General features: G+C 40.2%; 3 protein-coding genes and 1 long non-coding RNA gene across 7 annotated transcripts; 2 read left to right on the top strand and 2 right to left on the bottom strand.

Annotated features, from left to right (window-relative positions):
- Positions 1-2,992: 2,992 nt before the first annotated feature.
- Positions 2,993-14,519, bottom strand: LOC120555869 (apolipoprotein L domain-containing protein 1-like). Of its 4 annotated transcripts, XM_039795030.1 has the most exons (11): positions 13,928-14,519; positions 12,643-12,756; positions 12,110-12,217; positions 11,650-11,757; positions 11,186-11,293; positions 7,815-7,910; positions 7,676-7,715; positions 7,547-7,598; positions 6,303-6,432; positions 5,935-6,123; positions 2,993-3,874 (listed from the first exon to the last, which is right to left on the bottom strand). In XM_039795030.1, the coding sequence occupies exons 1-11, from the start codon at positions 13,934-13,936 to the stop codon at positions 3,446-3,448; spliced, it is 1,383 nt and encodes a 460-aa protein (XP_039650964.1). In that variant the 5' UTR covers positions 13,937-14,519; the 3' UTR covers positions 2,993-3,445. The 4 variants fall into 4 exon arrangements, with proteins under 4 accessions (XP_039650964.1, XP_039650956.1, XP_039650974.1 ...); XM_039795022.1 differs by lacking the exon at positions 13,928-14,519 and having other exon boundaries at positions 12,643-13,017; XM_039795040.1 differs by lacking the exons at positions 11,186-11,293; positions 13,928-14,519 and having other exon boundaries at positions 12,643-13,017.
- Positions 10,248-12,210, top strand: LOC120555888. Its single transcript, XR_005638772.1, has 3 exons — positions 10,248-10,306; positions 11,203-11,789; positions 12,127-12,210. It is a non-coding gene; the product is annotated as an uncharacterized LOC120555888 (long non-coding RNA).
- A 719-nt stretch (positions 14,520-15,238) lies between the features above and the next one.
- On the bottom strand, positions 15,239-20,361 carry rps19bp1 (ribosomal protein S19 binding protein 1). The gene is made up of 4 exons (XM_039810880.1): positions 20,102-20,361; positions 19,464-19,640; positions 17,713-17,810; positions 15,239-15,762 (listed from the first exon to the last, which is right to left on the bottom strand). Exons 1-4 carry the CDS (start codon positions 20,154-20,156, stop codon positions 15,613-15,615), a joined length of 480 nt encoding a protein of 159 aa, XP_039666814.1. The 5' UTR covers positions 20,157-20,361; the 3' UTR covers positions 15,239-15,612.
- A 1,335-nt stretch (positions 20,362-21,696) lies between these two features.
- Positions 21,697-24,471, top strand: LOC120565245 (3-mercaptopyruvate sulfurtransferase-like). Its single transcript, XM_039810867.1, has 2 exons — positions 21,697-22,377; positions 23,523-24,471. Exons 1-2 carry the CDS (start codon positions 21,798-21,800, stop codon positions 23,819-23,821), a joined length of 879 nt encoding a protein of 292 aa, XP_039666801.1. The 5' UTR covers positions 21,697-21,797; the 3' UTR covers positions 23,822-24,471.
- The last annotated feature ends 79 nt before the right edge of the window (positions 24,472-24,550 follow it).

Here is a 24,550-nt window from a genome sequence, read left to right as displayed (position 1 = left end):
CCCTTTCTGCACCATCAGCGCATAATCAAAGTGATAAAAGAGAGAACAAATTATTGTTTTCTCTGTTGACATGAATAGGTGCCTGTAATGTCTGTCCATATATTCAATCAATTCAATAAATGTTGATAAGTATCACTGCTATTTCTTAAATCATTGTAGTTTTTCAGAGCAATAAGATACAGATTATTAAAACCATGTTCACATTTGCAACAAATTAAAACCCTGATCAAGGCAAATTGTTTTTTCATGTTCCATAACATTTATAAAAAAAACAGTACAATTAAATTTACCAGAGCTGACACTTGGTAAATAGCTTTAATTTACCTTGTCAAAACAATGAGTAATTCATAACAAATTGCACAATATTTGACACAAAACCTTAAAAGTGTATGGTTCACTACGACGGTGAAGCAGTACAATGTGCCTATAGGATTAACTGTAGCAGGAACATTGATATTGGCAAACAGATGACCCAGGTTCAGGTGAGTTTGTGAGCAAGGTTATGAATAAAGATAAGATAAGGCTAGTGTTCACAAGAGGGATGATTCAGGTATGGCAACACAAATTAAGAATAATTCAATTAAATAGGAGGTATGTACAACTAGTAGAAGATAAATTAACTATACAAGAGCAATTAAGGTAAAGTTTTGAGGTGGCAAGCTAAAGTATAGTCAATAGCATGGAGTCAAGTCAACAGTGTACACCAGAATAATATATACTGTGATTAAGTAATGATACTTACTGTTGTCTGTACTAATATAACACAAAACATAATACAGTGTTTGATGCAGTATGGAGAACAACCAAGTCCCATATGAACCCAAGAGACTTTAAGTGCAGCTGTTGATGGTGATGTGCACTACAAACAAAACTTGCAGATGGTGGTAGTCTGTAGCCGGTCATACAGTAGGTAGATCTGGAGCAGATGGTTGTATTTTAACATAAGTAGATCTGGAGCAGATGGTTGTAGTCTGTAGCCAGCCATACAGTAGGTAGATCTGGAGCAGATGGTTGTAGTCTGTAGCCAGCCGTACAGTAGCTAGATCTGGAGCAGATGGTTGTAGTCTGTAGCCAGCCGTACAGTAGGTAGATCTGGAGCAGATGGTTGTAGTCTGTAGCCAGCCGTACAGTAGGTAGATCTGGAGCAGATTGTTGTAGTCTGTAGCCAGACATACAGCAGGTAGATCTGGAGTAGCAGGGTGAATTCTAGCTATCATGGGTTGGTGATATGACACACAGATCAACAGGGGTCAAACCCCTCAGCCCCACCTGGATGAAAAGAAAGTAAAACAAAATACTTGTTTTTTCTGTTCAGTTTGCTTTGTATCAATTAAACAAATAACTGCTATTTAAGGAGCAAATAAGAAACCATATCATTTCTAGATCTGTTTTTATTATAGTGATAAAATTGAACTTAACATTACGTTTTATACAGATTGCTATGAATCTATTTTCAAACTAATGTTATATGAAGGAATGAAGACTAAATTCTGATGAACAACAAACAACAGTGATGCAAAAACTGACACAAACAATCCAGTTTCTTGTGTTCTTTCAGTTATATTACAGTTTATGTTTTACTACTGGCTCTAACATGAAATTAGCCAAATCCCAGGAACATGGTTAACCAAACGAGGAAAAAATACAAAGTAGGGACATCACATATACACACACTGTCCGTCATATGTCGTTCAATCTAGCTAGCTATACAATAAAGAACATATATTTGTTTCTGGACATCAAGATAGGCTATATGCTAGCGCCATATGCTAGTTAGCTAGCTAGGTGCTTAAGTTATGTTACTCACCCTCGTAGTTGTGGACATAACTTCACGTCCCACTTCAAAGCTTTCTCCCGTTTCCTGACGGGTGCAGGTGAAAGTGCGTCGACCATTCTGTGCACATTGTTGACATATACTTATAATAAAGCTATAAACGGCGCGGGATATAAACTTGGTTACAGTCAGGTTACAGTGCAGCGGCCCTCAACAGACGTTCTAAAGTAAAGTGAACGCACCCTCAACGGGGTTGGGATCATTTCATTGGTCAACACTACAGCTGGCATTCTATTGGTTGTTGACTTTTGATAGGGTTATAACACACAAAAAAATCCAAGCGCAGGGAGAACTGGAGCAGAAACTTTGCAAGTGAGCAGAATCAGCCTGAGTGCGAGGAGAAGGTTCAAAGCTGAGAGCAGGAAATCTGTCCAAACAACAACATATCTGAGTCCAAGCAGAAACTTTGAGCACAAGCAGAGAAAATTCGCCGAGCACAAACTTTGAGCACAAGCAGAGAAAATCCAAGCGCGAGCACAAACTTTGAGCACAAGCAGAGCAAATCCAAGCGAGCAGTGACTATTGTGAGTGTGAGAGCAAGGTTTTGAGGGAAATTATTACAAAATCTGAACGTAATATCAGTGAGAAATGCTCTCAAATTGAAAGAATGCGCTCTTGATTAAAGATAGGAATATAACTCCATAAATAATTGTGGAGGAGAGAGGGGGGGGGGCAAGGTAGAGAGTTGGGGTGTGGCCTTGACCAACTGCCACTTTGCTCGTTTGAAAGCCATGATGGGTGGGCCAAATTCTCTGGGCGGGCAAAGCAGAGAAAGGGGAGGTAACCTTGCTCCTCATCCAAAGTGACATAGGCATATTTACAACAATTTTTTATTTTTTTTTCCCCTATGTTATTGTTGATTTTTCCGAAGTTTTGACGCTGTTTATGGGCATTTGGTCGCTTTTTCCAACATTTGTCTCCTTTTGATGGGACCTCACTAGATAGTTGGAGATCTCACCCCCACCAATGTTGAAAGTAACCCAAAGTTACGCCCTTGGGACTATAATAGCCTACCTAATATTTAAAGCAGTAGAATGCACATTTCATACACAAAGGCAATTCAAAGTCTTCACATAATGCATTGAAAACAAAGACTGAACACGAAATTCTGCATAAAACAACACCAGGCAAATTAAAAGGATAGAAATAATACACAAACACAATTCCCAAATTATATTTATTATATTCTGTCCAAGTAAACTCTCAGGTCAGGTCCACTCTGAACCTGCAACAACATACATAACATATTAATCATAGATTATCAACTGTATAACCAAGTTGGTTATACAGTAGATAATAAGATAGATAATGATTACAAAATCTAAATCGATAAAACAATTACATCTTTTTACTAAAGCTGTAACCACTCAAGTTGTCTAATCAGTGTAATTACGTGTGGCTCTGTATTCCTAGTCATTGAAGTTTTGCGGAGAAAAATAAGGACATTAAAGTGGAGACTGAGAAGTCTGTTCCTTGTTGTGTTATACAGTATTTGGGTTTGTTCCTTTTTTTTAACCTACACATACTACATTGCTAGATATGTTGATATATTTTTAAAATAGGCAAATATAAACGTATGAAGATGAAATCAGGCAGGAGAAGGTCAACAAGTTAAAAACCTTTCACTCCTGAACATTGCTCACTGAACAATTCCTTGAGCTCATCCAAACCCTTATTGAGCTCCTCTGCTAGCTTGCGGATTTTCGTAGCAAGCGCCGACTTGAGGTCCTTCTTTGGCCTCTGACCATTCTTTCCTTGGATGAAGAGATCGATGCCGAGGGCGAAGCCTTCCATCAGCCCGGACGCTTTACTGTTAGCCTCTATGGCCCTGGCACTGGCTCTTCCTGTAGTGGCCAGCTGTACCATCTTTGCTACTTTCACCGACTCCTTCCTGGCTTCACTCAGAACAGACAGATCATGCTGCTTTAGCTGCTCTAAGCCCTCATTGATGAACTTCAAGCAATCCTGAATATTCACCATCAGGTCCTTGTACTCATGGAAGGTCTTCTCGAGTTTCTTCTTGCCTTGACTGACGTTCGCCTGGAAGAACAGGTTTCCTAATCTGTTATACAGCAGCTTTTAACACACAATGGTAAAATAAAAAGTTAAAACCACTATGTGGGAAATAGTTTTGTGTTCATATTTTCTTTTCTTTTTTATTATTCTGCTGGCATACAATTTGGTTTGTAGAGAAACAAAGCAATCTTGGTGGAAACTGGCGCGGTCTAGATTTTGCTTTGAGCTTCAGCCGGTGCGTTGCTGTCTGCCACAGTGATACCATCGGGGATGTTTCAAGTTTTACACCTAGTGGCTTTAACTTAAATCATTTGTTGGCCAAAATGACAACACTTGAACAGATCGTATTCCCTGTGTTTTATATGAAAGAAGATTTTAGGTATAGTTTTCTAGTCTTTTTAACCATCATTGGAACACTATAATATTCTCTTTGTCTATTAATATTCACTTTTAGGATCCAGCACCAAACCTTCAAAGCTTTCTAAGTATCTCCGTGAGTTGAGCGCATCAAGTCCTATTTTTCTCTGTCTACCATGTTCAATACTCTATTTGTGCTCTTTTTGCACCATACTTGAAGGAAGGAATATTCTGTGTCAGCTGCCTGAGGAACATCTGTCAAAGCTTGAGCATGACATTTTGTCACTAGTGCTTAATGCACGTGCTTTACTTTGACAGCAGAATAGATTAAGTTACATTAAATACAATAAAGTACAACATAAAGAAAAAACCCTCCAAACATTTAAAAACCCTTTATACACCCCACAGACACAAACCACCATCAAAAACGTACAATACAGTGTTTTCCCTAGGTTTGTGGAAGACTCAGGCCTCCTGCACACTGCCTACGTGGCGTGAGCGTGGGATTTCTGTTGCATGTCAGCTGCGTGGCGGCTGTGTGGCGTTTTCTATGTCTTTTCACACCAGAAACGTGTCTGACGTGGCGCTGCTGCTGCTAGCCTTTACTGTACACATGTTTGCCGTTGATAAAATGAAATAATAGCATGTTTACTGCACTCAAGCAGTATTATACTTCATGTTAAACATAAATATTTACTGATTTGATTACAGCAAATACAACATCGGCAGTATTGACAGCAAAATAGGCTAAAGAATATTTAGTTCTGTACTGACCGGTGCAATATTTGAAAATCGATAATTATTATTATTTGTTTTTTAAATTACATTTATATCTGCATTGATGTCAAAACCTAGAAACTTCAAGAAGAGAAACATCAACATGTCATTTATTAATATGTATTTGTGTCAAAATAACATATCTTTTCCTATTCTGTTTTGCCTGGAAACGCTTCCAAAATAGGCGTCGGTTCTATTTTTAGCATGCACGCGTTTTTGGCGCGCCTCCGGGAGTTTAGGGGTCCTCTCTCAAGAAAATATGTTTTTTAATTTAAAAAAATAAGCAATTTTACATCATTTTGGACCATTATTACCATATCTTTGTTTAAAATGGTGAAAAAGCTAGAGTAGATAACACAAAAATTAAAGCTTTAGTGCGTAACCTTTTGATATAAATGAACGTCCGTTACATTCAAGCCATTGCCAAATGAGTTGCTTCAAAGCTAATTAAGACTATCAGCTCCACACAACTCTCTCTGGATTTCTCAGTATGACTATTTTCAGAAGATTGTGTCATCTGGCGACTTTAGTGCGCAGAAGCTCAAGGGAAGATAATGACCTCTTCTGAAGAGTCCATCATGTTGTTTTAATCCTCCGTGTCCTCCTTGGCTACTAGCAACTGGGTGGAGGAGGGGTGGGGGTGGTGCGTAATCACAGAAGGCTTGTATCATGTGGACGTGCTGGCAGTTTTGTTGTCATTACTTAGAATTCCTCACAGGGGCAACAGAAACTACGCACTATAGCTTTAACACTCAAAAAACTTAAGGACAAAACTTGCCAAAGAAAGCTATGGGGACCAACTACAAATATTTGATGTGGGTAAAGTATTTTGGTTACATTTATTCCGCTGGTGGTGCCCAAAAATGGCTTAGGTGCTGAACCGTAGCCTTATAATGGTGAAAACCTTGTAATATATATAAATCACTAAAGTTTGTGTAATGTCTGGTCACCTTGTTGGCGATGGCTGCTGATGCACCAGTGACGCCGCCAGCTGCGGCGACGCCAACACCAACTGCAGTCAGTGCCAGTGATAATCCCATTGTTACTGGGGCCAGAATCACCCCAGCCGCTGCTGCAACACCTCCTGCTGCAGTTGTAGCTCCTCCTGTGATGCCAGCAATCTTTGTCCCCTTTGAAACCTCAAGATTAAAGGGAATTGATTATAGATATCTTCTTAAAAGTATTTGATTAGACTAGTGCTGATTGTATCCAGAAAGAACAGTCTTTATACATGATCAGTTTGAATGAAAGTATAACTCCTATCATAAACTTAAATGCAATATACATGGCCTTTGATTAGCATATGTGGCCTTTTTACCTTGTCCAAGTTGTCAGCAATGCAGAGCAGCTCGGCAGTGTGCCCCTTCAGAGTGTCACCATGTTTAGACAGCAGGAAGATGTAACGCTGGATAGCTTTGTAGAGCTGTTTAGCTTCATCTTTGATGATTCTGGAATGTATTGACATTTTTTTTGATTATTATCAGTCAGCTTTAGTTAGAGGAACCTGTCCAGTCGAGTCTAAAACAAAGACTTACTTTGAGTTAAGACTTAAGTGCTTTGGACCAGTGGGTAACAAGATGCATCATCATTAGCTCGCACCAAGTCCGGTGTGGCTGTTAAATGGCCTTTCATGTATAACATTGTGACCTAAGAATCCCAGTCATTCTAAAGTTGATTAGAAAATTGGCCCCTGATGAATACCAAGTGGTTTTAGCTACACTACACTAACGACACTGGCGTCCACAGATGGCAATGCTCGTCAGTTGATCCACCACTTTGGTCCAGACAGAACTATCTGAACAACTACTGGATGGGTTGCCATGAAATTTGGTACAAATATTTAAGATTTTTGTATTTATTTTATTACGACGATGCACATTAATCAACATTTCTTTAAATGCGCCAGTGTTAGCCAGATGGCTAATTTTCAACTGTAGTCCTAGTTACCTAGCATGCACGTCTTTATGGTGGGAGGAAACCGGGGCACCTGGAGGAAACCCACGCAAACACGGGGAGAACATGCAATCTTCACACAGAACGGCCCTGCCTGGACAGGGGATCTGAAGTGCCAACTTGCTGTGACGCACTGAGCCACCGTGCCATGCTCCCCAGAGGGTGAACCAAGAATTTGATGATGACCTGACTTTTCTTCTAGCACCATCAGCACAACTCAAAGTTGTCCTTTATCTTGTGGAATAAGTCAACATTTACTTAAAATGTTGTAAAAACAGTCATGTTCCCAGATGATGAATCCTATGGACTTTGGTGAACTATTGGATGAATTGATATGAAATTTAGCACAAGTGTTCATGTTCCTCTATGACCAAAAAACAGCAAGACTAAAGACATTCCCATCAGCCTTAGCTGTGCTCTGTGTTTAGTGCTAAAAAGCTAATGTCAGCATGTTTACACACTGAACATGGTTAACATTATCTCTGATAAACATCCGCATGCCAGTGTTGCCATTTTGAGCACGTTAGCATATTGATGTTAGCAAAATTTGGTTCTATGCACCACTATGCCTTAACTATAGAAATATAAAACATGTATCGATGTACTTACTTTGTTTCTTCCTCTCCTCTAAGTTGGAGGTCTTTGCACAGAGAAGTCCAGGCTGCAAGTCAATACAACTTGAGTTCAGTAACAAGTTACCAAACAAATTAAGAACACCAAACTGTTTTTCTGACTCACGTTTCAGTCCGTTTTGCCAGTTGGACAAAGAGATGTCATCCTGATAGAAAAAGACAGGTAAATTCAGCAAAACAAAACTATAGTTGTATTCTATTGATATTGTTTTAGTGAAATAGCTTAATGATCGTAAAATAGCCACCATTTTGTGTCCATCATGAGGCCGTTCTTTTGGGATTTTTTGAGGCAGAGGAGAAGCTTTTGGTTGACAGTTGTAAACTGGTGGTTTGGCCACCACCTGGGAAAATGAGTCACAATCCAGTTTTGTTAAGTGAAGATACGTACATCTCACAGCAGGTTGGAGGCAGTCTGATGGTTTATTTTCACTTTTTTGTGAAAATTTTGCAAATGTTGCAATTGCAGCCTTCAGAATTTTCGAAATAGGTGTGATTTCTATTACAGATCGACAGGATGTTATTCTGCCACACATTTAAGAGCTTATGTGGAAATGATTTTCTACCACTCCACCAGTGTTCCCCTGATCCACTTTTCACAAGCAGTTTTACTTTTGACATTAAACTGCAATAAACCTAGTCTGGTTGACACCAGACCCTTCTCAGTTGTAACTGAGAGTGGGTCATTCACAGCCCTTTTCCAAACGGACGCCAAACGGACGCCGCTCAAATGCCTCTGGGTGCAATTGGATAGTCCTTCAACCAATCAGACCAATGATCCGGGTGACGTAGCTGCGACAGCAGCATCAACGTGTTGCTGCGCTTAATCGGTGGCCGTCATGTTGAATGTAAACAAAAAGCTGCTTGCCGTATCCGCACTATCGTCGCCTTCACACTGGCAGTTGAAATCAACTCCGTAATACGCAATACGCCCCCAGCGGACGTCGTACTACACCGTTGAAAAGCTTCGGAAGCGATTTACAAAAATGGCAGAGGACAACTAGAAGGACTGATAAGTGTCTGAATGTCCGATTCTCTATGACCTCTCTTATACAGATATAAATAGAAAGGCTGCTGCGTGGAGTAAAGTTCACTTTCACTTTATACTTTATTAGTCCCATCACTGGGAAATTTGTCTTGGACACCGTGCATAGTCTAGTCATACAAAGCAACATGATCAAAGAACATAAAACACATGATCGAAAAACATAAAACACAATAATAGATCATTCACACAATACAGCATCCGTTAAAAAAAATAAGATAAGTTTAAAAAAAGCACAAGAAGGCAGTTCACAGTATTTCATTTCTATTTAGCGCCTTGATTGCAGTAGGAACAAAGGAGTTTTTTAGTCTATTAGACCTGCACATCAAGACCCTATACCTCCTTCCCGAAGGTAATAATTTAAAATTGTCATTCAAGATATGCGTATCGTCTCTCACAATTTTCTTGGCATGGTTTAAAATTGAAGCATCAAATAGCTCTTGGGGTGATCGTTCCCCCACACCCCCTATAATTTTAAAAGCCGTGTGCACCAATCGTCCCAACCTTGATTTTAATTGGACAGTCAAATTACTATACCATGCCGTAATACCATATCTGATCAAACTCTCAAAAGTAGACTGGTAGAACAAGTACATAATTCTCTGATTTACTCCGAACGCTTTTAACCTTCGTAAAAAATATAGTCTCTGCTGTAACCTGGAACAAAGATTGTTGACATGAGAAGACTAACATAGTGAATTATCTATATAAACTCCCAAGTACTTATATGAAGGTACCTGTGCAATGATATTACCATATATCATTACCGGACTATGGTCTCTTACACTTCTAGGATCAAAAATGATCTCTACAGTCTTGGCTCCATTCAGTATTAAGGAGTTATCGCACCAGCCAACAAATCTGTCTACCTCAGAGAAATAGTGTGAAGCATTATCTTGCCTTTTTAATAAGCTTGCAAGATAATGAGTAAAGTTGCCCAGGACGTTGACATGTCACGTTGGTTAAATGTGATACAGCGGTATAATGTCAATAGTTAGACGTCTGTTGCTAGCTAACCAATTAGCATTAGCATGTTTGTTTATCAGTACCATAGCAACACTAGCTTCCGTCGGATAGGAACCGTCCGTAGCTTTTCGCAAGAGTTCAATTTTTTGAACGCATCCGGATGACCAACTGACACGATTTTTTTCGCACCGCACTCGTTCGGACCCTGTTCGGACCCATTCGCATGCGGTCTGCGAATCTCCATAGGAAATGAATGACTTCCGGTCATTTCGAAGCCGTATCGGAGATGATTTCAAGTGCCAGTGTGAAGGCGGCGTAAAGCCCTCCTCAACAGTTGTGATTGGTGCCAAGATTTTGAAAAATTGGAAATGGGTTTGAATTGTTTCTTGACCTATTTTTGAGGGGGGAATAAACTTCAATATTTCGCCGTGAAAGCATGAACTGTCCTCTGGAGGACATCCACCAGACCAGCAGGCGCCTGTGGATTGTTGTCGGCAGCGGCAGGCAAGGGAGGCGGGGAGGAAGTAGAAGGATGCCCGGTCGGGGCTGCTAGCCTGGCTAAGGAAACTACCACACAATTCGCCACTGCAGAGACTCATATTCACCAACGACAGCACAAAAAATGGATATATATGCTACAAATACACATGGAACTGCTGTGTGATGATTATTACCGGAGCCTGTCTGAACACACTCACTCATCCCAGACGGCAGCTAGCAGCTAAGAGGGTAGGTGAATTTAAACAATGGCTAAGTTGCTAAACGCATCTTGTTGTCATGTAAGGGCCCTGGTCATGTTGCACAGACATTTTAATTGCATTTTGTGTCTGTTAAGAGGCACAAAGACACTCTTTATCTTATGCCCCCATAACTGTCGTTTTAGCTGAGTGGGAGCTCTCGGCATTAGCTGCAGCAGCTCCGTGTTGCTAGCACCGATTCGGCTCGTTTTTTTTGCTATCGACAGTACTCATATACATATAGCGAGACAAGATTAACGTAAAAATTGCCCGGAGTTCTCCTTTAATAACATTGTGTGATTAAGGATTTGAGTGCTTTCACCACATCTAAATAGATTTTTCCTAAAGTCATATAGGATTACTTGCGGAATATATTTGGGTATAGTTTCGTGACATTTGTTTATAGGTTTAAATACCCTCTTAAATTATTCAAACATATATGTACATTTTTAAAACATACATCAATAAGAACTATTTTGTTAATGCATAGGAACAGTTATCCACAAAATGAAATTTTAGAGAAATAATCTAGAATATTTTGTGGTTTCAGTAGCTGTCATATATTCATATTGAACTTGCTGAGTTGCTAACGCTGTATCCTACAAAAATATTTAAGGTTGCTTGTCTTTAAAACATCTATCAGCCTGTTCGAAGAAAATTAATATAATATATTATATACATTTAATTTATGCTTTTTTAAAACTGGTGCTTTTAAGGGCTTTTAGGAGTTAAATGATTTTGTTTACCCTAGCCCAATATTTCCTAAAATTGGGCTCACAAAGTAACTGCAGGGAACCTTTGGGATTTCTTTTACTACATGATTAGATTCTGTCCCATAACATATTGGAAATAAAACATGAAACAACGTTACCTTTACTATTTCTACAGTTCCATTTCCGGACTCAAATCCTCCGGAGCTCGGTCTAACGATCCACTTCTTTGGTGACACTGGTGGAGGAGTTGAGCTGACCGAACCTCCCTGAGTTCCAGTGAAAACACCCTTCATTAAGAGTAGTAATATTTGACAGTGTTGTTGTGTGAAATATACAAATATACTACTAATAATGTTACCGTGTTGCCTAATGTGTGTGCGACTTTATTAGATGTCTGTTGATGTATTGCATGCAAGTTCGGAATTATGCATCACAAAGTTTGGATTGTATGATACATGCAGTAGCTGTAATATATTCATTTTGTACTTATTAACTAGCTGAGTTGCTAACGCTGTATCCTACATAAACATTTAAGGAAACTGCGGGGAACCTTTGGGATTTCTTTTACTACATGAGTAGATTTTGTCCCACAACATATTGGAAATAAAACATGAAACGTTACCTTTACTATTTCTACAGTTCCATTTCCAGAGTCAAATCCTCCAGAGCTCTGGCTAAGGATCCACTTCTTTGGTGACACTGGTGGAGGAGTTGAGCTGACCGAACCTCCCTGAGTTCCAGTGAAAACACCCTTCATTAAGAGTAGTAATATTTGACAGTGTTGTTGTGTGAAATATACAAATATACTATTAATAATGTTACCGTGTTGCCTAATGTGTGTGCGACTTTATTAGATGTCTGTTGATGTATTGTATGCAAGTTTGGAATTATGCATCACAAAGTTTGGATTGTATGATACATGCAGTAGCTGTAATATATATTGTACTTATTAACTAGCTGAGTTGCTAACGCTGTATCCTACATAAACATTTAAGGAAACTGTGGGGAACCTTGGGGATTTCTTTTACTACATGAGTAGATTTTGTCCCACAACATATTGGAAATAAAACATGAAATGTTACCTTTACTATTTCTACAGTTCCATTTCCAGAGTCAAATCCTCCAGAGCTCTGGCTAAGGATCCACTTCTTTGGTGACACTGGTGGAGGAGTTGAGCTGACCGAACCTCCCTGAGTTCCAGTGAAAACACCCAGGAGTAGTAATATTTGACAGTGTTATTGTGTGAAAGATACAAATATACTGTACTACTAATAATGTTACTGTGTGTTTCCTAATGTGTGTACGACTTTATTAGATGTCTGTTGATGTATTGTATGCAAGTTTGGAATTATGCATCACAAAGTTTGGATTGAATGATGCATGCAGTATCTGTTCAGCGTATATGTAAGGAGACAGAGATGCCACAGAGGCGTACAGCACACAATAAAATGATGCCATTAGCCTGCACTTTAATTAGGAATTATATGTCAAGAACAAAGTCAAATTTGAAGATATCAAAAATAATGATACCAAAATTATCAATATTAGCCCATGCCCATTCAGAAAAAACAGTTCAATAACAAATATCAAAAGTTGATCTCATCTATGCACCAACCTGTGGAGATTTCGTGGGAGACTGAGGAGTGGGGCTACATGGTAACAGATTGTCGTCCTCCGTGCTGTTTGAGGGGAAAAACTTCCTCCTTGGCAAGGGAACTGGTGGGTTTGGCTGCAGTAAGACAGGGGGGTGACACATTTAAGCATTGAGGCTGCCAATCACAGGACTTTATTAGGAAAGTATTCATTCACTCTAATTTTGTGATTTTTGAAATTTCTCATTTCCCTAATTTGTCTGATGTTTAGATTATAAAGTTGCAGTTCACAACTTTAATTCAAAGCCTTTTTTTCAGAACTCTGAGCCTATATTAACCACTAAATAGTGTTCATGATTAAACATGATCCCAATTGGAGTCAAATTCCCAACCTGACTCTATCAAGATCCCTACAAAAGATTATATTGATTACACATCAGGAAAAAAAACCATTTAATTGCAACTGCTTTGTATATTGTTATCAAACTCATCTATACTGCAGTATTTATCAAGGTGGACTCTACCTGCTGAGATTCAGGACAACTGAACTGAATCGAGCTGGCCAAACACGTCAGACAAGATCTACAACGTCTTTGTAGTTGGCACACTCACAACTTGTTTACTATAGACGGGAGTGTGCCAAGTGTGTTCTTGCTTTCACTTTTGCCCTGAACAAATACCTTGATGACTGCTGTTTCATTTATACCTTTGCAAACTGGATATTACGTAGAAATAATGTGACGCAGATGAAATTGATTTGTTTCAAGACATAAAATAATTGCTTTGAATATTAATGTGTCTGGTCTATCATTTTCACAGAAAATGTATTAAATGAACTGTTTCAAAAGCTGTAAATATGCACATTTTATTACTTTGACAAGTTTAACTGCTGGACACAAGATGTGTCCTACTTCACTGAAAATTCAATTCTCAGTGTATGTGCACTGGAGGCTTCATTTTTCTATATTACATTAAATTACATTTTGGACCACAATTTGCTCTCAAATATTTGTGATGTCACAAAATCTTGCGAGTACACGTCATAAAACTGAGATTTAAGGGGAGCACAGAGAAACAAGTTTCCTTCCACAGCAGATTAATGTGAAAAAAATGCCTTTTGGTGTCAAATTCTGCACATAGATGATTCTGCAGTGAAGCTTGGACACCAAAGTTAACCAACATTAGGCTAAATACCAAATTTGTGCATTCACTCAAATTAATTTGTTCAGTAGCATTTGGTTTAACAGAAATGCAGCTTAACTCCTTCTTTGAAACCGTTAAACCTGATTTAATTATCTAATTTCTTACCTTTGACATTGTTTAACTTCCCCTGCTGTAATTGAGTCGTTCCACAATCGCTCTCCTTTGCTGCTCTTGCTTTCCTTCTCACCATCGACTTCTGAATGCCGATCCAAAAATCCTAGCAGGTTGTACGTGAAGATGATTGACATTCTACAGCTCGACTGGTTCATGGCCATTCAAGCATCTGCATTCTTGTGCTTTACACACCTGTTATGGTTCGGCTGTTGTTAGAATGAAAAGTATTCTCTAAAGTCAAATCCATGCCCAACAGATAACACGGCACACCTACTGTCAAAACAACTTTCAACTTCTCATCCCTTCATTAATAATAACTTTAACGTTATTGCAATGACAAACAGCAGCGAGGGTTAACTCAACATTTTTAACTAACAACTGAAACTTTATTTGGTCTTCTGAACTTAATACATTAATGCATGTTCATGTAATAGTTAAACCTGTTTTTCTGAAAATATTTGTGCACGAAGATTAATTGGTCACACTCTGAATGAAAAGAACAAAGTTACCATGTGATTCTTTCGTTTAAAATTAAAAAGGGTTTGAGTTTCTGCTCAATGCTAACTCTTAAAGTTCTCATATATATATATATATATATATATATATATATATATATATATATATATATATATATATATATATATACACTCATTTTCAGGTTCATAATTGTATTTAGAGGTTGTACCAGAATGGGTTTAATTTTCAGAAAACACCATATATTTGTTGTACTGCACATTGCTGCAGCTCCTCTTTTCACCCTGTGTGTTGAGCTCTCTGTTTTAGCTAGAGTGAGACATCACACTTCTGCTCCATCTTTGTTGGGAGTCGCACATGCGAAGTAAGTACTGCTAGCTTGTCAGTTGCAGAGTATGAGGGAGTGCCCTGACAGTACCTAGGTAAGTACTACTAGCCAGTCAGAAGCAGAGTATGAGGGCGTGCCACGCTAGCAGCTAGGCGAGCATTATAACGTGTGTTACAAAGTGACGCACGTTTGTCTCTGAAGTAAAGACTGGTCTACAACAGAGCTGTTTGGAGCAGTTTGTGAACAGTGTTTTCTGTTGGAGATGGTAAGTCCCTTTGGGGTGGACTTTGGGCTTTTTCACTTTGTATACCTATAACATTCATAAAAGGATATATAACACAAAGGAAAAGGGAAAAACCAAAAAGCATAATATGAGCACTTTAACTCAATTAATTTCTAATACAAACTGAACTATCCTGATTGGAGTCTTGACTGCAGGAGACCAAGAATCAGAATACCAATTATATGCCAATTATAATTATGGAGAAGAAGTTGAACAATTTAAATGCAAAACATTTTATTGTTGTGGAATTTGTATTAATATAATGAAGGTTACATTTTCAATGTGTGAAAAGGAAGTGACTCAAATGAGATGACGCATATGACACTGTACTTTCAAAACCACATTTTGGATTGAAACTCCAAACGCTGTAGATCTCATGTCCCCTGTATGCGACAGTATGGGTCTGCAGTCATAACACCAGCACAGGTTCATCTTACAAAAAACATTTATCCTCAAAGTTCTCTTGCTCCATTGTCTAGACATGTGAAATGGAACTTCCAGAACATTAGCTGGTCCAGAAACCCACTTTGATCAACAAAACGGAGCCCTGGTGTTTCCACTGTGGCTGAAGCGTCTTTGTTTCGCTGCGCTTTATTTCTTCTCCTCGACAGTCCTGCCAAAGTATTCCTTCTGGAACTGCTGGAACTCCTCCTCTGTGAACAAAGACTGCGACTCCTTGGCCTTCTTGGTGGGTTGCTCTGGCCGATTCCGAGACTGTCTCCCCGAATTGTGGCTCAGGATCTGAGTGAGACGGAGAGAGTCAAAGTCAACGCTGTATGACAAACTCACTTGTAGACAGTAGACAGAAGCAGAAGCACTTGGAAAGTTAAAGTTAAAGTTAAGGGACAATTCAGCGATTTCAAACGTATTTTTATCTATCTGAATGAAGGATGAGGCGTTAAAAAAGCCTGCAGTTCTTTCCAATGTTCTCGGTGTCTCCGGGGCTCAGCCGGCCACAGCTCCAAAATCTGCTCTACTTCCATACCCCAGTGACATCACTGGGGAACGTAAGAACTATAGTGTAACAGCTACAGAGGTAGCTGGGGGCGCAATGTCGTTCACCAACTTCCCTGTTCTCTTCTCTTGTCTTACAAAGTAGCTACGACCGTAGGATTGGGCATCGAGAACCGATTCCTAATTGGAATTGTTTGTCAAAAATTACAATTCCAGTAGAATAGTTTTTTTTATTGGAATCGTTTAGAGGATTTGGCTTCAAATCCGATCATCGCTTCCCAATTTAATATGCGCAAGTTTTGGTTGTTGTGTTGCAGCCTTGGAACACAGTAAGCAGCGCTCTAGTGTGGCTTTATTTTACGTTGAAAAAATCCCTGTGAAAAAGAAAAGAAAGGAAGAATCAGAATTGGAATCAGAATTGTTAAATTCCAAACAATGCCCAACCCTATACGAGCGAGAGGATGTTAGGGACGAGATTTTTATTTATTTTTACAGTGTACATAATGTACTGAGCTGATATTCAGCCGTATTCAGCCAGAGAGAGGCCGAGGGAGGCTGCAGCTGGCGGCCGGGAGCCTCCAGAACCTGAGCTGCTACAACTGGTGGTGCCTCGGCTCAAACTGCCCTCCGATATCAACAGTATGATCACAGTATCCTACAAAAAACGCACATGACAGCCCATTTGTGCGTTACTGTGCGTGACGGTTTTACTCCTCACTTGGACAGAGGTGTGCCTAAAGGCGCTGACACACCAAGCCCATAATCGGCCGTTGGACTGGCGATTCTGTTCAGTGTGTTCCGTGGCGTTGTCCGTCCGAGGGGCCGTCGGCCTTCATTTTGGCCGATATGACATGTATAAATCAGCAGGGCGGGCACTGCCGGCAGTCGGACTCAAATTACCAATCTGATTGGTAGAGGGCTAACCCGGAAATGGGAGCGGAATGAGCGTGATTAGAGTCCCTCAAAATCTGATGAAAATCTTTTAAACTGACCTTTGTTGAGCTGAAATGAACACAGATTCAGGAACTGCACGGCCTATTTCTCGCTTAAAATGTTTTCAGAAACATGTTTCGGTGAACTACTTTGGTACAATATGAGATCGTATTCTGAACAAGCCGCCATTGACAGTCTGTCTTTGAATTTCCGGAGAAACCAGACCCACGTGATGCATTCGTCCAATCAGCCGCCGGTTTTCATTTTTGGGCGACGACACAGATTAGCGCTGCCTGCGGTTATGGAGACGTATTACGTCTCGACGCTTTGGTGTGTTCCGAGGCACTTTTTTGACCAACTAGGGGAGACTGATCAGTCCAAATGCCTTTTCTGCCGAGGGTTGGTCGTCTGGTCTGTGTGTCTGCAGCTTAATACCAAGACCAGCAAGAGGTTTTTGGGGTTTTCTATTTGGTCATTTTATTTTATAATAACGAGCTGCAGCTCAGGCGTATTTTCACATCTTCCTCAGTGAATTATGAATTTATTTTGACCAAACCAGAGCTGGTGATTGTTGGAACAGTGGAAAGACGGTGTTGGTGAGTTTTATTCCATTTCTGTGCTGATTGAATGAAGTGTGTTTTATGATGAGCTAACAAGGCCATCGGTCTGGTCTTGGTTTGGTAAAAGAGACAAACTTGAAGGTGTACGGTTGTGTTTTTTCTGTTTACGTGTGAGAGTATTTCCTTTTTTGAAATTTTTTGAATTTGTTTTGTTAACTAAAACAGGCTAAGAGATCTTTCTTACCTTCGAAGTGTCAGAATCTGTTGCTTTGTAGCCAGTTTCCATGAAGTACTTGAGGTTATCGCTCATGTGACTCTTCCCCTGCTTCTTCCTGAACTCCTCTACAATCGACACCAAAGAAGAAGAGGTCATTTAGAGTAGAAAGGCATAACAGAGGTTGTGATACACTGTAATAACATTAACTATGAATGCTGTTAAGATAAAATGTTCTATTTTCAGCTGCACATTTGTGAAAAAACACATGAAAATTCTACTTTAGGATGCGTTTCCCTTGGAACGCCAATGCTGTGCAGGACTATAAGCGGACTAGTCTCGCTTTGCCAGACCCTCCTCTACAGCTCTGCGGGGGTGGGTCTGGCTAGTCCACACAACATTCCAAGATGGGAGAAAAACGTGCTCTGGTTTATTGGAATTTCTTTAAAGCAACACTATGTAACTTTGAGCTGCAGCTGTAGAAATGCTCCTCGACTTCAGTCGTGTGGAGTTGGTTTGGATTTACGGCATCTGATGAGGAACCGAAAACACCTCGATGCAAACGATGTCTTAAGGCTGTTGTTGCTGCTGGTAGCAGTACGACAAATCTGTTTCAGCATTTAAAGCGAAGACATGTGGCTGAGTGGCAGAAGTGTTGCCTTCTTCGAAAAGAAAACTACTCTAGTGGCGTTAGCGCTAGCACCCCGTTTGCAAAGCAAACAACTCTTCAACAAAGCTTTTCAAACAGTGTACCGTATGAGAAGAGCGGGGCAAGGTGGAAAGCCATAACGGAGGCAATTACCCTCTACCTAGCTACGGATATGCTGCCAGTTTACTCTGTTGAGAAGAGAGGGTTTAACAACATGCTGAAAGTTTTGGACGCTCGATATACAGTACTTAGCCGCAAGTATTTCTCTGACGTTGCTCTTCCTCAGCTGTATAACAACACTGCCAAGAAAATACCTAGCTATTCCAGCAACTAGCGCCCCATCGGAGAGGGGCTTTAGTGTGGGTGGGGGTATTGTCAACTGTCACTGAGCTTGCCTCAAGCCTGCTGTTGTTGATAGGCTCATTTTCCTTGCAAAGTTTGTTTAAAATGCAATTACATTTTTTTTATGGCGAATGGTGTTACTGTTTACATGTTCAATTCAACTAAGAGTTACCTCAGGATTTTTTGTTGTTTTATTAGCTCAATCCAAATACAGTATAAATTATTTGGATGTTTAACAATCTTTGTTGCACACTGCACAGTGACTTTTCAGTTAGAGAAAGGGTTTGCAATTTTGTTTATGTTGATGCACTTCAATTAAATACAATATATATTTTTAAAATATATTTACAGTTCGCAGTTATTTTGTTTTAAATGGAAGGGGGAAAAAAAAATCGAAAATCAAGTTTTTTTTTATAAAAAAAAAAATAAAAAAAATCGCAGCTCTAGTATGAGGTCATTCCCAGTTCCGGCTTCCGAGTTCCGAGGTAAATAGAACGCGGCATAACATAGTGTTGCTTTAAACAAATCACAATCGTCTTGGGCAGCACTCAACACCAGACAGAGCCACGGTGCTGCTGCAAAATAGCCTAAAATTCAGATTGGACAGATGTCTGGATTTACCCTGCAGAGATGGTACCCGTGTGTTATTAACCCCTAGATTTATTTTGCGCCGGAATTGTCCTTTCCACCGGAGTTTAAAATGACAACACAAAGAAAGCGGAATTTCCAGGCGGCACCTGAACAATCCCAGAAATGAAACGTCGTCGATATAGACTATGAGCGGACTGACCCACTGCAGACTTGATTCTCTTGTCTTTGACTGTAGCTTTGCTCTTGCCGGGACCCAGGCGACCCTGTAGCCGTTTGACCTGCTTGGTGACTCCCTGTCGCCTCGTGCTCACCAGCTCCATCACCTTGGCCGAGCTGGGGGTCTGCTGCTTCTTCTTCTTCTGGACTTTTTTGACATCTAGGACAAAGAGAAAGGCAGAAAACCAAAGTCAACGCATTTCTCTGTGTAGGCCTACTAACCTCAACACATTTTGGAATTATTTGGATATAGTACAGTATACTTTATTTAATACAATAAAATATTTAACCATACATTTTGGTGGGTTTACCTTAACATAATGTACATTTAATTAGTTTTTCTCGGTTTGTTAATGCTAAAAACGTATACTTTTCTTTATTTTGTACAAGTAAAAAAAAAAAAAATGTTATATATATATATATATATGTTAGAGCTCTTTAACTTGTAGTGGGTTGTTTTTGAATTACATGATCACTTATAATGAAAAAAAAGAAGTCATTTTTTATTTAAAGACAGCAGCAGTGAGTGAATACGTTAACCACGTCTGTACCGCTGATGTCCAATGCTAGCTACTGTTAGCCACCTGTAATAAAGCTAGAAAGCCTCAAGGCTAAACTGACCTTTAATATCATCGTTCAGCAGCTCCAGTCCTCTCCTGATCAACGACGCCGACATCCTGATTTAATAATATCAGGTTTAGTTCAAATGACTAACGTTACAAGCTACATCGAGAAGAAATCGCCTTTAATTCTGAACATCAACGCGTGTGAATCGGTGTGAATCTATCAACATCCGGTAAGCTACTCCTGTGTACCACTTAAAAGCAACCGGCTGGAAAACAGTCCAAGATGTGTAACGTTCCCCCTTGGGAACTTGTTACCCCTATGCCTACCATTGACATATGATGCCTACCCTATTATGTTTATAGGCAACTGCCACTACTACTACTAGGCCGTCTACTATTACTGCTACTACTTATAATAATAATAATAATAATAATAATAATAATAATAATATTAATAATAATAATAATAATAATACATTTAATTTGATTAGCCTAATAATTTGAACAAATTGAGGGAGCATCAGTGAAATAAAAGCACCAACATTCCACATAGGGCTGGGCGATATGGAGAAAATCAAATATCACGATATTTTTGACCAAAGACCTCGATATCGATACCGCAACGATATTGTAGTGTTGACTATTGGTGCTTTCACAAAATATTTACACAATGCGATTTTTTATAAATAATCATCAGTAGTGTGGATATAATGACTAAGTGGGTAAAGGCAAATAATAGTTACAACAGTTACAACAGTCTGGTAAGTTCAGAAAATGACATCACTTTACTGTAATGCAGCCTTTAAAACCAGGAAAAGACACCACTTATGTCATATTACGATATCCAAAATCTAAGACGATATCTAGTCTCATATCGATATCGATGTATTGCCCAGCTCTAATTCCACACTAGAATATGTTCAGAGAAAAAGAAAAGTATGAAACGATGGATTGCAGATTTAAGAGGAGCGCACATTATCAGCAGCTGTAGCATATAGCCTTCTATGGCAAAAAAAAATGTCTTTAATGTGCAGTCCACAAATGTGTCAATCCTAATTGTGCATGGTTGTGAATATTTTAAGGAGCTGGTAGAGTATAACCAACTGCAAGAGGAGGGGACAGCAAAGCCTAGATAATTACATATTGGAAAAATCAAATACTTTTATTTTGGCTATGACTATGTTATGCCTATACTTACTTTCCGTAACAAACCTAATTTGGCTGTCTCCAACCTTAGCTGCCTTCAAGAATTTAAATAAACAAATAGATAAATATCCAAACTCATCTCAGAGTAATCACTAAAAGATGACCTGCAGCGTCACAACAAAGGTCCAGCGTGTATGTTGCTGCATCGGGTCAGAAATTAATGAATGCAGAGAGCTGTAAGCGAGTGTCTGTCACTTTGGAATAATACTTTGGACTGTAGCCTACAACTGAATGTGATTGTGCAGTGACTTATAGGCTTATTTGTAAACGTATGTACGAGGTAGGCCTACACAGTTTACAGAATAGCCCGTATAGTTACTGATTACAAAGCTGTCAGTTTAGTGTAACGCCGCGTCACCGGTTCCAATCACTTTCAGCTGTTGCACGGTGCTCTCTCTCTCTCTCTCTCTCTCTCTCTCTCTCTCTCTCTCTCTCTCTCTCTCTCTGTCTCTCTCTCTCTCTCTCTCTCTCTCTCACACACAACCAGGTCGATCAGTAACCTATAGTAAACTTTTGTAGCCTAGTCTACCTCTCCAGAGTTAACCATGGCGCTTCAAGCGAGAGCTCTGGTCACCTCTAAATGGCTCGCGGAGGCTGTGTTGGCCCGGGGGAAAATGCGCATCTTGGACACTTCTTGGTTTTTGCCCAAACTGCGACGCAACGCCAGGAGCGAGTTCAAGAAGAGGCACATCCCGGGCGCAGCTTTCTTTGACATAGATCAGTGTTGTGATAAAACCTCTCCTCTGGACCACATGCTCCCGTCGGAGGAGATTTTTGCAGATTATGTCGGGAATTTGGGAATAGAGCGCGACACGCACGTCGTGGTGTACGACGCCAGCAAGTTCGGCGCGTTCTCGGCGCCCCGGGTGTGGTGGATGTTTCGGGTGTTCGGGCACAGAGCGGTCTCGTTGCTCAACGGGGGGCTCGGGAACTGGGAGCAGGAGGGTCGACCAGTGAGTGACCAGTGCGTCAGACCAACACCGTCCGAGTTTAAAGCCTCCCTGAACCGCTCCTGGATCAAGAGCTATGAGGACATCCTGAATAACCTGGACACCAAAAGGTTCCAGGTGGTAGACGCCAGGCCTGCAGGCAGGTTCAGAGGACTGGACCCGGAACCCAGAGACAGTGAGTGTGTGTAATGTTAAGGTGGAGCTCTAAATCATGGATCCCTTTCACAGGACGCGTTTATTACCTTAAGATATCTTTTACAATTGTCTAACAACATAGGCTGTGCCGTCTGCTGATTTATCTTCCTTTCATAGGCTAACCCATAACTGAGTTGCAGTTTTGGGTGCTCATGAGATCAGAGTTTTTTTAATGAAGAAAATGTAGCAGACAGCACTGAAAGATTTTCATTAATTTTCATAACTTTTTATTGAACTGCTTATTCCACTTTGTTAGTTGCTGTATCATTTATAAAAGATGACGTAGGCTATAAAAAACTAATGTTTTATCCTTAGTCCCATGGTAAAAACACTAGGTGTATTTCTCCCGTAAAACCGCAACACTGGATTCTGGTTTGGAGCTTGTTTGGTTGGCTTGCCTGTGTTTAACTAAAAACCTCTTTAGTAACTGCCCCACAAATAATTAATCCATAGCCTTATTGATCGCACAAATCAAGTTACATGTGTTTGAGCCTCACTGATCAGCTGCTGTTCACTCATTGATCACGCTTACACACAAACTACTGTGAGTGCTGAATGGCTGGCACGTTAGCCAAACACAAATTAGTCACCACAGAGCTTAGTGAGTGATAAAGACATGCATTTTATCTACAGTCACGGACCCACACACGCACGCGCGCGCACACACACACACACACACACACACACACACACACACACACACTGCGGGACAGTAGAAGTAGACTGAATAGCCTAGAATGTAGATATTGGCCCTTAGATATGTTGATCTTTACAGAAAGTCTACAGTGATAAGACACCCATAGTACGTGCCTTATCTTATTCCATACACCCCCACCCCTCCCACACACACACACACACACACCCACACACACACACACACACACACACACACACACACACACACACAAACACACACACACACACACACACACACACACACATGTGCTGTGCCCATCCACACGTGAAACTCCTTTTGTAAAAGCAGTCTCAGCACTGAACCTTGACCTCAGGCAAACTGAAATGTTGCCAATTATTATAAAATATTATATCTCACTCTCTTACTCACTCACTCACTCACTCACTCACTCTATATATCTCACTCTATTCTCTCTTTCTGATCGACAGACACAGAGCCAGGCCATATCCCCGGCTCCATCAACATGCCTTTCCACTCCTTCCTGTCCCCATCGGGTCACTTCCTGCCCAAGGAGCATCTCCACGTTCTGTTCGCCCAGGCTGGCGTGGACCTCGGCCGCCCTATTTGTGTCTTGTGTGGCTCGGCCGTGACTGCGTGTATTGTGGCGCTGGCGGCTCACGAGTGCGGGCACCCGGGGGTGTCGGTGTACGACGGCGGGTGGTCGGAGTGGTACACCCGCGCCGTGCCCGAGCACGTCATATCTGAAGGACGAGGGAAACATTTGTGATTGGTTCAGGATAGCAGGAGGTGTGGTTGGTGGGTTAAGACTGGATCGGACTGGTACTGGAGGACAAGAAAAGATGGGGGATGTTCTTTGATTGTTTTTGAGTGCTAAGGTTTAGCTAAAGGAATAGTTTGACATTTTGGGAAATACTTTCTGCTTATACTGCTTATTTGCTGTCTTGGCAAGAATTAGATGAGAAGATTGATACCACTCTAATGTCTGTATACTAAATATGAAAATAGCTAACCTGACTCTGTTCACAGATCTAGAAAATCTGCCATCCAGCACTATTGTACTAGACTAATTTATCACGTTATATCTTGTTTAATCCGTGCACAAAAAGAAAGGGCAAAAGAGCCATGCTAGCTGTTTTCTTCTGTCCTCAGTCTTTATGCTATGCTAAACTCATATTCTTATTTAATTTTCAGCAAAAAAAATCGAACTATTCCTTTGACATTAAAAACACAATGGGTAATCGCAAGCATACATCACTAAGGGACATTTCTTTTGTTTCAAACACCTTAGATGACTTGACTAAAGAGCCGGCAATATGTGAACACTAAACTTGACTTTATAATCCGTTTTGAAACCGGAAAAGATTTGTTTACAGCTGTAATGCTTATGTTGGAATAAATTATAGATGAAAAATCTCATGTACTTTTACTCTTCATGAAATATGTGTAAGTATACATTTTGAGGGGCTTTAAAGCGTAACTCTCACCTAAATGCAAC

Source organism: Perca fluviatilis, chromosome 1, assembly GCF_010015445.1.
Source record: "Perca fluviatilis chromosome 1, GENO_Pfluv_1.0, whole genome shotgun sequence".
Taxonomy (NCBI): domain Eukaryota; kingdom Metazoa; phylum Chordata; class Actinopteri; order Perciformes; family Percidae; genus Perca; species Perca fluviatilis.
This window is presented reverse-complemented; position numbering and strand designations above follow the sequence as displayed.